This window comes from Bos indicus, chromosome 2, assembly GCF_029378745.1.
Source record: "Bos indicus isolate NIAB-ARS_2022 breed Sahiwal x Tharparkar chromosome 2, NIAB-ARS_B.indTharparkar_mat_pri_1.0, whole genome shotgun sequence".
NCBI classification, from domain to species: Eukaryota; Metazoa; Chordata; class Mammalia; order Artiodactyla; family Bovidae; genus Bos; species Bos indicus.
This window is the reverse complement of record NC_091761.1, coordinates 128,137,560-128,152,593: the sequence shown is the minus strand read 5'-3', so window position 1 is coordinate 128,152,593 and position 15,034 is coordinate 128,137,560. Positions and strand designations below refer to the sequence as shown.

The window sequence follows — 15,034 nt, the reverse complement described above, 5'->3', positions numbered from 1 at the left end:
AGATGTAAACAATCTCCTATTCCAAATGCTCAGATAGTTTTTACTGATGGGTCAGCAAACGGTAAAGCCTCCATAGTCACTAAAAATCACCAAAAGGTTTTAGAAACACGGGAAACTTCAGCTCAAAGAGCTGAAATAACAGCAGTCATAGAGGCTTTTGCTATGTTTGCAGATGAAGAATTTAACCTTTATTCTGATTCTCAGTATATTGTCAGGTTGTTTCCACACATTGAAACTGTGGTTTTTGTCTAAAAATAAAACTACCATATTTCATTTGTTAACTAAATTACAGCAACAAATTTGGAAAAGAAATAAAATATTTTTCATTGGACACATTCGGGCTCATTCCGGATTGCCCGGCCCTTTAAATGCCTTTAATGATTTGGCTAACCAGAAATACAGTGGCTACTGTGATTGAGGAGGCCAGAGCCTCTCACTCACTTCATCATCAATATGCTACTGCCTTAAGATATCAATTCCAAATTCCCAGAGAAACTGCTAGGGAGATTGTGCGTTCTTGCTTCTATTGCCCCACTGTTTATAATATAGTCTACCTATGGGAGTTAACCCTCGCGGTCTCAAACCTAACATACTCTGGTAAATGGATGTAACTCATATCTCTTCATTTGGAAAACTTTTCTTTGTTCATGTAACTATAGATACCTTTTCTCATTTTATTATTACAACTGCTCGTACTGGAGAGGCAATTAAAGATGTATTACAACATTTCTTTACTTGTTTTTCATATTTGAGCCTGCTAAAAGCTCTGAAAACTGACAATGCTCCTGCTTACACTTCTAAGTCTTTTCAGGAATTTTGTTTACAGTTTCAAATTAAACACAATACAGGCAACCCTTACAATCCCCGGGGACAAGCCATTGTGGAAAGAGCACATCAAACATTAAAGATCCAAATTCAAAAATTAAAAGAAGGGGAGTTTAAGTATAGTTCTCCCCATCAAATCTTGCAACATGCTCTTTTCGTAATAAATATTCTAAATGCTGATCTGGCTGGAACTACTGCAATGCTTCGTCATTGATGCCTGGAGCAATTAAATGTAAAACCATTAGTTAAATGGAAGGACCTCCTCTCAGGACAATGAAAGGGTCCTGACCCATTATTAATTAGCGGTCGAGGATGTGCTTGTATTTTTCCACAGGACGCAGATTCACCAATTTGGGTTCCAGACAGGCCAGGTTCGCGGCGCGCACTCGCTCGCCCCGCCCACCAGGCAGCCCTCGCCTCTGCGCCTCCAGCCTCGCCCCGCACCCTCCTCACTGCACCCCGCAACCTAGAGCAAAGAAGTTTGTGCAGCAAGTGAGGGCCAGAGAGGAGAGCGCACACGCAAAGTGCCGTCCAGACCAGCGCGGCGCCGGCCAGCAGGGGAGACAAGATAAACATCGAGATCCTGGCGAGACTGACAGGGCAGCTGCAGCGTGAACTCCAACCAGAAAATAATTCTACTTATTCTGTTTTAGCTTGTCCACCCTCGCCTTATGTTTTCCTTTTTACTAATGACTCCAACAAACTTAATGTAGGCATGAATTATTCAGGTGGACCTAACGTAGTGACTTGTGAACAATGTATGCTTTCATCTTGTTTAAACCCTCAATGTAATGTTTGCTCCTTTGTGGTGTTACAATGCCCATCCTATCTTATGGTGCCTATATGATAGCTATGGTCTTACTGTGTTACAACAACTGCAGGATTTAATGCGATCGCGACGGTTTGTGGTCTTGCTTATCCTAGGAATATCAGCTTTGATAGCAACAATTACTTCTGTTACTGCGGCAGCAATATCATTGACTCAACAAGTGCATACTGCCCAATATGTTGATACCATGTCTAAAATTGTTTCTTTAACTCTAGCAACACAGGAAGCTATAGATAGGAAATTAGAGATGAGAGTAGACACCTTAGAAGAAGCAATTATGCATATTGGGATTGAGTTACAGGCTTTAAAGGTGAAGATGGTTTTGACGTGCCACGCTGATTACAGGTGGATATGCATGACATCTTTGAAGGTAAACGAGACAGATTATGAATGGGAAAAGATTAAAAATCATATCTCAGGTGTTTGTAACAGTTCTGATATTGGCCTGGACTTAGGGAAACTTCATAATCAAATACAGACCTTGGAACACTCTCGACTGGATTTTACCGCCACTGGAGCAGCTAATGACTTTTTTCACACCTTCTCTAACTTTATTTCTGGAAAAAATATTCTGTCTAATATCCCTAGTCTCTAATTCTACTTCTCATAATCACTCTTCCTTGTATTGTCAGGATTCTTCGGCAGAGCATTCGGAGGCTCGCGACTGAGCTGCATCTGGCTGCTTTAAGAAATAAAAAAGGGAGAGATGTTGGGGGCCAGAGTGAGGTACTCCGCCCATGGCAAAGGTCATGAGGAAGGAGGCTCGACATACGCAAAGGCGGGATCGAGCCTCAGGAGTCCCCCTGGAAATCCTCGAGCGTCTACCCCATAACCAGAGCCTGCCTGACAGGCTCATCCGGCCACATGTGATTGCTCACAGCCTCCCAACCTTGAGAGGCACGAGATGCTTTAAACCTTCTAAAAACAGGTTCCTTAGAAAAGTTAGAAAACTATTAGTATAAATATAATAGGCTGATTAGAAATTGTATTGGTGAAGGGTTTTTCATTTGTTGAGCCAACGTTTGTTGCTAAGTCTCCACATCCCCTGCCCTTACACACATTAATGAATATATAGAAGAAATAAGTATTAACCTTTGATATTAATCACGTTAGACCTTAGGCTAAGTAAATTCTTTCCTTAGCTAAAACCCACTACACCCTCACCCTGTAGGAATGTAACTTTATTTGGGTGGCGTCTGTTTTGAGAATAATCAGCCCTGGAGAAATAAGTGTCCTGATTGACTGACCGCTGTCACAAGGAGAGGGTCGTAAATTGTCAGCAGGCCCCCCTGGCCAGAAGATGATGTAACACCCCTAAGACCTCTGTATACCTTTGTATGAAGCACCTGACTTTGATAAAAGTCAGGACTGCTGTCCCCACGTGACTTTTGCATAACATCTCAGTGTATAAAAGTAGACCATGGAAAATAAAGAATTGGGATCAGTTTCTCAAAATACTGGTCTCCCCATGTCTCTCTCTCCCTCTGGCTGAGTCTCCATCTGGAACGCGGAACCCACCAAGCTTACTAATTTTGCCTGGGCTTCTAAGATCCGACCGGGGAGGCCTCAGTGTCTCCTCTCCTTCGGGAGAACGGAAGGACGCCTGCGGCCTACGTAAGTGGTGCAAGCTTCTTGTCTTGAAGTTTTATTGGTCCCCCGCGTAAACCAAGCTACTCAGCCTCTTTTCTCCACTGAATTTTCCTACTGAGCTATCCTTATTCTATTACTCTTTATATCTCTAATTAATATCTAATTGAAACTATCGTATCCTGACCCTCGCCGACGCCGTCTCTCCTTCGAGTACCCTGGATCAGCTGGGGCTGGTCCCCGGCATGTACCTAGCACTCAGTATACATTTGGAAAATGTTTATAAAAACAAGTGAAGATTTACTTTTTAGAATTAGCCTTTCCTGATTGATACAGTGGAATAACGGGGGGAAATCACTATTTTTTCCCCATAATTAACATTCTATATTGTACTCTTTGTAAGCAATCTATTTGCAACTTCATGTTCTTTGAAATAAAAGAGAAAAATCATGGAGAAGGCAATGGCACCCCACTCCAGTACTCTTGCCCGGAAAGTCCCATGGATGGAGGAGCCTGGAAGGCTGCAGTCCATGGGGTCGCTGAGGGTCGGACATGACTGAACGACTTCACTTTCACTTTTCACTTTCATGCATTGGAGAAGGAAATGGCAGCCCACTCCAGTGTTCTTGCCTGGAGAATCCCAGGGATGGGGGAGCCTGATGGGCTGCCGTCTATGGGGTCGCACAGAGTCGGACACGACTGAAGTGACTTAGCAGTAGCAGCAGAGGGATAGGGTGCTAATTAAAGTCTGAGAACCACTAAGGCAAATATGGAAGGCTCTGCAGAGCCCTTCTGTTTGTTTGGGGTCCAGCAATGTCTGATGACAAGGTGATTCTGATTCATTTCCTTCGGCTGGGGCAGCTATAATCTGGAAGTAGCTTTTCCATCCAAGATGAGATTCAAAGCATTTTCATGGTCTGGGCTTTTACTCATCACTGCCTACCCCACATTGGTTTATAATTGATCTTTGGTCCCTGAGCTTTTTTATCTTTGATTCATATCAACTGCTGTTTAAAACAGATGACCTCATTAAGAAACTTCTCTGCTCCCCTCAAGGTCCTGCCTTTGTTTTTATTCAAGTGTGTATATCTTAATTGGAAAATGTGTCAGACCCAGATTAGAATGTGAAAAATCTGGATCCTGGGAAGTGTAGATTTACCATGTGAATTTAATGAAGGAACTTTCTCCCCCAAGACAGAGGGAGACCAACACCACAGGGAAGAAGTTAGTAATTCAAAGGAAGTGAAAAAAAAAAACAGTGAAAAAGAAAAATATTAGATACGTGGAATTAGGTCTTTTTCACAAAAAAGGGAAACTATATCAACCTGAGATGGGAAGCCACTTGGTTATGCTCCTTTTGGTTCTTTTTTTTTTTTTCTCTTTCAGGTAAATGCTGGCTTGAGACTCCACTTTATGTGACTTTCAGTTCATTTAAAGAGACATCATGACCTTAGATGGGGTTTGTGGGCAAGAGAGTAATCAAATAAATTTGAAACATGCTGTATATTTTAAAAAAAAGGAAAAGAGAAAAATCACAAATTAGGTAATATTGTGGTAGTAATCGGAGAAGGCAATGGCACCCCACTCCAGTACTCTTGCCTAGAAAATCCCATGGATAGAGGAGCCTAGTAGGCTACAGTCCATGGGGTCGCTAAGAGTTGGACACAACTGAGCAACTTCACTTTCACTTTTCACTTTCATGCATTAGAGAAGGAAATGGCAATCCACTCCAGTGTTCTTGCCTGGAGAATCCCAGGGACGGGGGAGCCTGGTAGGCTGCGGTCTATGGGGTCACACAGAGTCGGACACGACTGAAGCGACTTGGCAGAGGTAGTAGTAATCATGCTTATTTAATTTTCTTGTGCCTGATAGGTAATGACTTAAATTCCAGCATCTTGAAGTGTGTAATGTCAAGGCACCTGCCTGGTGGGTGTCTCGTGCAGTTCATTAGAAGAGATAAAAATGGATAAAAACAGTCTTATAAGGCAGTCGCTGTTCATTATTAACAGGGGGACACTATCCACTCCATGCTGGTAAAGTGATTTATTTTTAAGCATTCAGAGAAAGGACATTTTTAAAATTGTCTTCTATGTCAGATTTTGCCTGTAGTTAATATTGCTGATATTAACGAAGACTGACTTTATATAGAGCTTTCGGTTCTGTGTAACTTAGTTCTTCGAGAGTATATTCAAAAGAACAGATTGGTTAAAAAAGGTGAAGTCAGCTCTTTGCAGGCCATATTCAGGGTGCAGATGGTGAGTGAATCTGTGAGGGTTTTCTTCTGCTCTGCCAAGTGTTGTGGACCTAAATCCCAAACAAATCTGCGAAGGAGGTTCTGGTTCACATTTTCCTTCCCCCTGCTTGTAAACTGATGTATATGTTGATAGTATCTCCTTTTATATTATTCCCACCCACCCCCGCCACCTCATTTCACTATAAAATGTCCAGCCTTTTTTTTTTTCATAATAAGTCATTGCTTGTGAAATATCTTATGTAAAATATGCTAAGCAAATCAAATTAGTATATATAGAATTCATTGCTGAGGACTGTGATGAGTTGATTTCAACGTTGATTGATCTTTCCTGAATAAAATTGCCTCCTTTGATGAATTGCTGTCTTGAGGATTAATTGGAACCTTACTGAACCTTCAATATCTTATCTCTGTTGTTTTCTCTTTTTTTAAACAGTTGATGCCTGGTAGACATCTTTGAACTTTAAAAACAGAGAAGACCTGCTTTTAGAGGAAAATGCTGAGGGACACTATGAAGTCGTGGAATGATAGCCAGTCAGATCTTTGCAGCACTGACCACGAAGAGGAAGAAGAGATGGTTTTTGGTGAAAATGAAGATGACTTGGAAGAGATGATGGATTTAAGTGACCTGCCTACCTCACTTTTTGCTTGCAGAGTCCATGAAGCAGTGTTTGAGGTGCCGGAGCAGAAGGTAGGCATACACCCTAGCTTTCTCTGCCTTTGGTAGTGTGTTGAATGTGTGTGGATTCGGGGAAACAGTTGATGGCGGCCTATTTGCAAAGTTTTTTATTGGTCCATGGCAGGTAGAGAAGCGTGCACCAAACTTTAGACATTGCTTTGGCATTTTGGGGCTCACTGGTGGCTCAGACGGTAAAGAATCTGCCTGCAATGAGGGAGACACAAGTTCGATCCCTGGGTCGGGAAGGTCCCCTGGAGGAGGGCATGGCAATCCACTCCAGTACTCTTGCCCGGAGAATCCGATGGACAGAGGAGCCTGGCGGGCTACAGTCCATCAGGTCTCAAAGATTCAGCCTTCTGGCATTTTTATTATGTTTTATGAGAATATCAGCCTGCAACAGATAGGAAATGCTTAAAATCCAGTCCTACCCCACGAACATTTTGAGAAGCACTGGTTTATAGTGAATGCTGAATGAAGTCTTAACAAGTTCATCCATTGATACACTCAGTCATTCATTTTTGTAGCTTGTGGTTAAAGAAAAGCTACGTGACTTTTAGCCTCACTTCTTATTACTTGGTAGTAAATTCACAAAAGAAAAACTTACTTTAAGCCTTTTTCTGAGGCTAATAACATAATTAGGACTGTTTATGATTTCATTTGGGGCTTCCCAGGTGGCTCAGTGGTAAAGGATCCTCCTGCCACTGCTGGAGATGCAGGAGACATGGGTTCAGTCCCTGGGTAGGGAAGATCCCCTGGAGGAGGAAATGGCAACCAGTTTTCTGGCCTGGACAATCTCATGGACAGAGAAGCCTGATGGGCTACAGTCCACGGGATTGGAAAAGAATCAGACACGACCTAATGACTGAGTATGAGCACAGTAATTTCATTTTAACAGAGTTCTCGGTATTTCTTTTCTTACTTCCTGCAGCCTGCCCAGGGCAAAACGATTGAGTTTATTTATTTATTGTTTTGAAGATGTCTACTCTGTGGTTCATTCATTATTTACCTATAAAAAAAGAGAATGTGTGTGTGCGTTTCATTCCACGGTGGCCTCACAAAAGCCTGTAGATCTTAAGTTACACAAAAATAAAATATTTCTACCATTGGTATGAATTTTGCATGTTCTAAGACTTTGTTTCAAAATCCCACCACGCTTCCTTTTAATTTGTTATCTAGTGTCTTCCAAGTATTTTTCTTTCTGGTGACTCTCGTGGAGCAGAACTTGATATGAGGAATAGTTTGACTCAGTACATACTTGAGTGCCTCGAGTGTGTAAGGCACTGTACCAGTGGCTTCAGGGGCTAGAGTAGGGACTTAAACAGTTCTGCCTTGAGAGCCCTGCAGTGGAGAGGATAAGTAATTTGATGTAAAATGGAATGCTCATGCCGTTAGAGACGCTTGAAAGTACTGAGTGTAGGGAAAATTAAATGTTCCCTTTGTAGTTTTCTTCTGTCAGTGTCTTCTTTTGCTTTAATTTCTCCTGGGCTAACCTGTTTGTGCAGGTTGTCCACACGTGTGCAAAAGACAAAGCAAAATAAAAAATACCTCTCTTGGATTACGGGGAGAATAATTCTGATTCCAATTAAATGCCTTATTTTCAAAAGAATTTTCGTTTTTTCCTGATTTGAAAAGGTGTTTGTTTCTTTTTAACTTTGTAATTGTTGGAATGAGCTTTTACCCTCTTCTGAGTGGTCGACCGAGTGACACAGGGACCATTGTCAGCTAAAACTGAATCTTCATTTTAGACTGCTGGATTTTGGCTCTACATTTTCACCAGTGCTTCTTGAAAATGGTGTGAAGTGGCAGAGGAAAAGTAAAGAATATAGTAAACTGTAAGAAAAAGAAGCCACAGGAAAAGTTTATCTCATAATTTCTGTTTCTGCAGCAGCCTGGTCGTTAGCTTTTTTCCACGTGCTCAGCTAATCAGCGGCTCAGTCCAGAGCACAACAGGTTTAGTACCTAATTTTTCTATAACAGATTGGAATTCATTCCAGTGTTATTGACTTGTCGTTTTTAACCCCAGTTTTCCCTTTCTTAAAATAAGGAAAAATTAAGCAGCCTTCTGATATGAACATGAGAGATTTTCAAGATTTAATTTAGGTTTTTATGGTGGGGGAAATTGGAGTGCTTCTTCTTTCTGCTTTACGTCTGTGTGTCTGAGGGATCTTGGTAAATGTTGATGCAAAGCAGCACTCCAGCTGGAACCTGACTTTATAAAGAAATGCATGTCGCTTTTACATTAGTCTGTTCACAAAGCACTACCCTTTGTACATAAAACTGTTTCTCCTGACCTACTTACCATACGATTTTGGATTTGTTTTTCTAATGACAAAGGTTGGGATATATTAGGACATCTCTACTTGCTCTCCTGGTCCTGCTTTTTGATCAGTGATACCTAGCATCTAATACAGTTGCCTAGTACAGAGCAACACCTCTTAGGTTGAATGAATGGATTCTGCAAGATATTTGTTGAGGATTAGTGATACAGAGTTGTGATGGAAAGACAGACGTACCGAGCTGAGTGAGGTTCAGTAGTACGTAGGAGATTTAGCCTGAAATTACGATTTTAGATACACTGGCCCAAATTTCTCTGGTCCGTGTAATCATATACATGATACAAATCTTCCTGTCGAGCATCTGGTTTCTATATCCTCAATTTAAAGATGAATAGAACATATTACTTAAGAAAAATAAATGATATTTAGAAGTTAACTGAAATCCTCTGATTCTCCTAATCAGTTGCTGAATGTTCTAATTACAACGTTCAATCCAGAAGAAGTAAGTCTTTTGAGAAAACTGATTTGTTTTAAATCTGGAAATTGAAAGGGGAGATTCAAAGGAAGAATGTTTCTATTTAGTGAACTGTATTTTTAACAGTGCTTGGAAGGTAACACAGTTTGAGTAAATACTTAATTGAATCTGTAGTACCATTCTGGCCAAGAATTAGTAAAAATTTAGTTAACTTCAAGGCTAGATTAAATACTAGAGAATCATAGAAGTTTAGAGCTGAAAGAAATCCTATTCAAGTTGTTTCAGAGTAACAGAGTAATTGAGCTTGCTTTTAGAACCCGTTTTTCATTTATTCACTGAAAACTACAAAATATTGCTGAAAGAAATTAAAGACAATACAAATAAATGAAAAGATATTCACATCCATGGGTTGAAATACTTAACATTGTTAAGGTGTCAGTACTACCTAAAGCAATCTACAGATTTGGCACAGTCACTGTCAAGATCCCAAAGATATTTCCTGCAGAAGTAGGAAAACTCTTCCTGAAATTTATAGACTCTCAGGAGACTCCCAAATAACCGAAACAATTTTGAAAAAGAACAAAGTTGGAGGACTCAAACACTTTCTGATTTCAAAACTTAATACAAAGCTATAGTAATCAAAGCAGTGTGGTACTTAATGTCAATTGTATCTCAGTTAAAAAAAGAACAGTGTGGTATTGGCATAAAGATGAACAAACAGGGGCTCTGTGTCAACCTAGAGGGGTGGGATGGGGAGGGTGATGGGAGGGAGGTTCGAGAGGGAGGGGACATGTGTACACCTATGGCTGATTCGTGTTGATGTTTGACAGAAAACCACAAAATTCTGTAAAGCAATTATTAATTAAAAAATTAATTAATTAAAAAAAAAGAAAGCCTCCCCCAAAGGTAGACATATTGACCAGTTAAATAGAACAGAGAGTCCAGAAATGAATCCTTGCATATATGGTCAAATGATTTTCAACAAGAATGCCAAGACCATTCAATGGAAAAAGGACAGTCTTTTCAACAAATAATGCTGGGAAAACTGGAAATTCACATGCAACAGGATGAAGATGGCCCCTTACCTTACACGGTATACAAAAGTTAATTAAAAATGGATTCAAGACCTAAATGTAAGAGCTAAAGTTATAAACTTAGAAGAAAACATAGAGAGAAAGCTTCCTGACATTGGATTTGGCATTAATTTCTCCAGCAGGACACCAAAAGCACAGACAGCAATAGAAAAAACAGACACATTAGGACTTCATGAAAACTAAAAATGTGTGCATCAACTGACACTATTCATAGAGTGAAAAGGCAGCCGACAGAGTGGGAGAAAATGTTTTCAAATCATATCTCTGGTAAGGGATTAATACCCAGAATATATAAAGAACAAAAACCAAATTGGGTATATACACCCAATTATTGGGCAAAGGATTTGAATAGACATTTCTCCAAAGAAGATGTATGAATGGCCAATAACCACAGGAAAGATGCTCAGCATCACAAATAGGGAAATGCAAATCAACTTCACAATGAGATACTTGACACCCAGTAAAATGGCTTATCATAAAAACAGAAAACAAGCATTGACGAGCATATAGATAAACTGGAGCCTTTGTGCACTGTTGGTGGGAACATAACATCCTGTGACTGCTGTGGAAAATGGTATGGCAGTTCTTTAAAGAATTAAGCATAGAATTATCGTAGATCCCATGATTTTGCTTCTGGGTTTATACACAAAAGAAAGCAGAGACTTGACTATATATGTGTACAGCAGTGTACACAGCAGCATTATTCATAATAGGCAAAATATGGAAACAACTCAAATGCCCATCAGTGAATAAATTAATAAACAAAATGCAGTGTATACAGACAATGGAATATTGTCCAGTCTTTAAAAACTAATGAAATTCTGATCCTGTGGGTAAATCTTGAAAGATATGCTCAGTGAAATAAGCCAGGCACAAGAGGATAAATAATGTGTGATTCCACTTACATGAGACAGAAAGTAAATGGTAACGGCCAGGGACTATGAGAAGTAGGGAGTCAGTAGTTACAGTGTATGAGTACAGGGTTTCAATTTGGGATGATGAAACGTTCTAGTGGATAGTGCTTATGTACAACAGTGCGAAGATACTTAATGCCTCTGAATTGTACACTTAAAAATGGTTAAAATTTTATGTTTATCACAATCAAAAACTGCCACCCCCCATTTTTCTTGAGTTGATTATTCTTTGTAGCATGCTTTTGTACATATGTATAGAATATGTACATATGCGTGTACTGTGTATGTATATATGTATGTAAGGTGTTGGAGAAGACTCTTGAGAGTCACTTGGACTGAGAGGAGATCCGACCTGTCCATCCTAAAGGAAATCAGTCCTGAATATTCATTGGAAGGACTGATGCTGAAGCTGAAGCTCCAGTACTCTGGCCGCCTGATGGGAAGAGCTGACTTATTGGAAAAGACCCTGATGCTGGGACAGATTGAGGGCAGGAGGAGAAGGGGATGACAGAGGATGAGATGGTTGGATGGCATCACCGACTCGATGGACATGAGTGTGAGTAAGCTCCAGGAGTTGGTGATGGACAGGGAGGCCTGGCGTGTTGCAGTCCATGGGGTCACAAAGAGTCGGACACGACTGAGTGACTGACCTGAACTGATATGTATATGGGCGCCTCTCATGCCCGACGTTACGTCCTGTTGGCCCACGCTTGCACCCCACTTGTTGCCAGAGCACTCAGCTGTGTGTGGATGTAAGCTGGCAGCAGCCGTCCTGCATGGCACGGGGACATCTTGCCTTTGTCTCAGTGTTTCTCTGCTGCCTGTGCAGTTGCTTGGCCGTGTAGACAGGGCAGTCCTTGACCAGTGTGGGGCTGAAGCCAGTGAGTAAGTCCCTCCTTCTCTGACTCTCCAGCCCCCAATTCCTTGGCTCCTTCTAGGGCTTCTCGCAGGATCAAGCCCCTGTTGCTCACATAGGTGACCAGCTTGGTAACACAACCTGGACGGGAGGACAACCTGTCTTCCGTCTTCCAACCTTATTCCATGGGGTTACTTCCCAAAACAAGCTTCCTGTGTGTGCCCTTGCCTTGGATTCCACTTTCTCTAGGAGCCCAGGGAAGACACAGGCTAATGACTTCCAAGTTTGGTGATTCTTCCTGTGCGGAGGCACTATCTCAACCTCTCAAAAAGGGGGCATTTTCTAGGTTGTGTGAAAAGGTAAAGACTAATGTAAAGAAAAACCACAGGCCCACCCAATATAGCAAATAAAATTTTACTAATACAGTTGAGCCTCTTGTCTCTTCTCCCAGAGATAACCATTATCCTGAACTCTGAGTTTATCATTTCCCATGCAATTTTAACCTTTTATTATATTTCATTTCAGTTCAGTCGCTCAGTTGTGTCCAACTCTTTGCGATCCAATGGACTGCAGCACGCCAGGCCTCCCTGTCCATCACCAACTCCCGGAGCTTGCTCAAACTCATGTCTATCACGTCGGTGATGCCATCCAACCATCTCATCCTCTTTCGTCCCCTTCTCCCACCTTCCATCTTTCCCAGCATCAGGGCCTTTTCCAGGGAGTCAGCTCTTAGCATCAGGTGACCAAAGTATTGGAGTTTCAGCTTCAGCATCAGTCCTTCCAATGAATATGAAAGTGGTGTGTTTGTAGGCCAAAATGGTCTACTTTCCCCCTCTCTCTGAAAGTAGTTTTCCTATGAAATCTTTTATAAGCTAAAATGGTATAAAGCAGAAAAGCAGTTCCTTGGGGCAATCTTGCTAACAGATGCACAAAATAAATTAAGGTAAAGCACAGATGCTCACGGACCCAGTTCCAGGCGAGTGCGCTTGATGCTGAGAAGCTGAGGGTCGTTTCCCAGGAAGGAGCTTGGTGGAGCCGCTCTCACCACTCGGGGGGCATGCTGCCTCCATGACAGCTGCTGCAAAACAGATGTTGAATGTGATTTTCACCTTTTTTCATAAAAGGAAGAATCCTCCTTGGACTTCTTTCTGTTACGGAAAATAGGTACTGGTGCAGGTCTTTCGTAAAGCCAAGTGGCATAAAGCAAACTTCTGAAAACTGGCAGATGCCTGTATTGGCATTTCTTCTAGTTCAAGCTTAATACTCTGTATATGTGTATATACAGTTTTTAAATTTTGCTCTATTTTCAGTTGACACGATTGTCTCTTTAGAAAGAGATCTACATAAAAACTCTACTAATAAGTGAGTTTGACCTTTTATACAGGCGTCCTGCAGTCCATGGGGTCACAAAGAGTCGGACATGACGGGGTGGCTGAACAACAACAATAAGTGAGTTTAAGAAGCTTGTAGGATACAGGGTCAATATATAAAATCAGCCACGTGTCTGTTTACCAGCAGTCAACATTTGGAAGTTGAAATTTAAAAACATTACAATAGCACCATGAAATACTTAGATCCAACAGAGGATATGCAGCATCCATATGCTGAAAACTATAACTCCAGTGAAATACATAAGATTTTACATTTTTTAATTTTATATAAAAGGGATAATTAGATCAATTTTTCTCAATGTTGTATCTATAAGATTTATCCATATTGAAATATATATTCCGTTTCCCTTGCTATATATACTGTCCTAGTCTAAAAATACAGCATTATTTATTTACTCATTCTTATGTTGGACATTTAGGTTATTTTTGAGATGTTGTTATTGCAACAGTGATGTTGTGAATGTTCTGTATGTGTCCTGTGTACATCCTGATGGAAGTAGGGGAGTCTTCTCAGGGTATGTAAACAGGCATGATGTTGCTGGCTCATCAGGTTGTACTTTTTCACAGTCTTAGCAGAGACTGTCGAGTAGTCCGTGAGGCTACAGCTGTTTGCGCTCCTACCAGCCATGCAAGAGAGTCCCGTTGCTCTGTAGCGTCACCGGGACTTTATTTTTTCAGAAAAAAGCATTTTTGCCAGTCTGGTAGTTAACATTTTTATTCCTTTTAACATGCTTTTGCATAAACTGTAGATAAAAGCTTCTCAAATGTATTGCTTTGTGAAGAACCAGGTTTTCCCCCAGACTATCACAGATTTATAAAATGCAGTAAGAATATTATAGCAGTGCAAACTTGCTATAATGTTCCTAGATGCCCCATCTTAGATAGAACATTTAGGAATTTTCAGATGTAAGATTTTGAAATGAAGCTATCTTCATTTATCTTCTATTATATTTGTAGCTTCCCTTGTGAACACTTTGTCTCAAAACAAGAGTTGAAAAGTGTCTTAGATCACTTATTTAGGAATTTAGTTATCCTAACTGTCAGGCATATTAAAAGATCACTGAACAGTCAGATCAGCTGTCATGTTCTTGGAGACCATCGGTTTACAGACTCTACAACTGACCTCGATTTGTGTATTCAGTGAGTGTTTATTGGGTGTTGTACCAGTCAAGGTTAAAGGTTCTAGGGACACAGTGGTGGACGCAGTGAAGCTCCAGTTCCAACAGACATTAGAAGAGGAAAATATTTAACATGCAAACAAGTGAATCAGAAGTTCAGATAATACAAGTACAGTGAAGAAAATAGGCTTCCTCAGTGGCTCGGTGTTAAAGAATCTGCTTGCCAATGCAGAAGATGTGGATTTGATTCCCTGAGTTGGAAAGATTCCCTGCAAGAGGAAATGGCAACCCACTCCAGTATTCTTGGCTTGGGAAATCCCATGGACAGAGGAGCCTGGCAGGCTACAGTTCACAGGGTGGCAAAGTATCAGGCACGACTGAGTGACTGAACACACACATGAAGAAGAAAAAACAGTGGAGCAGGGCCTCCCTGGTGGCTCAGTGGTAAGGAATCTACCTGCCAATGCAGGGGACGTGGGTTCAATCCCTGACCCGGGAAGATTCCACAAGCCGCAGAGCAGCTAAGCCCGTGCACCACAATTCCTGAGCCTGTTGTGCTGTCGAGCCCAGGAGCCGCAACCGCTGAGGCCGCGTGCACTGTAGAGCCTGTGGCCCACAAGGAGAGAAGCGTCAAAACGAGGAGTCCGTGCGTCACAGCTATAGAGTAGCCCCCACTGGCTGCAACCAGAGAAAAGCCTGCCTAGCAGTGAAGGCCCAGCACTGCCAAAAATAAACAAAA

The 15,034-nt window shown here is 41.3% G+C and overlaps 1 protein-coding gene across 1 annotated transcript in view; it reads left to right on the top strand.

The window, feature by feature from the left end:
• The window catches only part of RCAN3 (RCAN family member 3), a 46,868-nt gene that overhangs the window by 13,140 nt on the left and 18,694 nt on the right, over window positions 1-15,034 (top strand). The window contains exon 2 of the mRNA XM_019981259.2: window positions 5,929-6,183. Within this exon, the coding sequence (XP_019836818.1) occupies window positions 5,989-6,183 (195 nt within the window). The 5' untranslated portion in view covers window positions 5,929-5,988. The remainder of the gene's footprint in view (window positions 1-5,928; window positions 6,184-15,034) is intronic.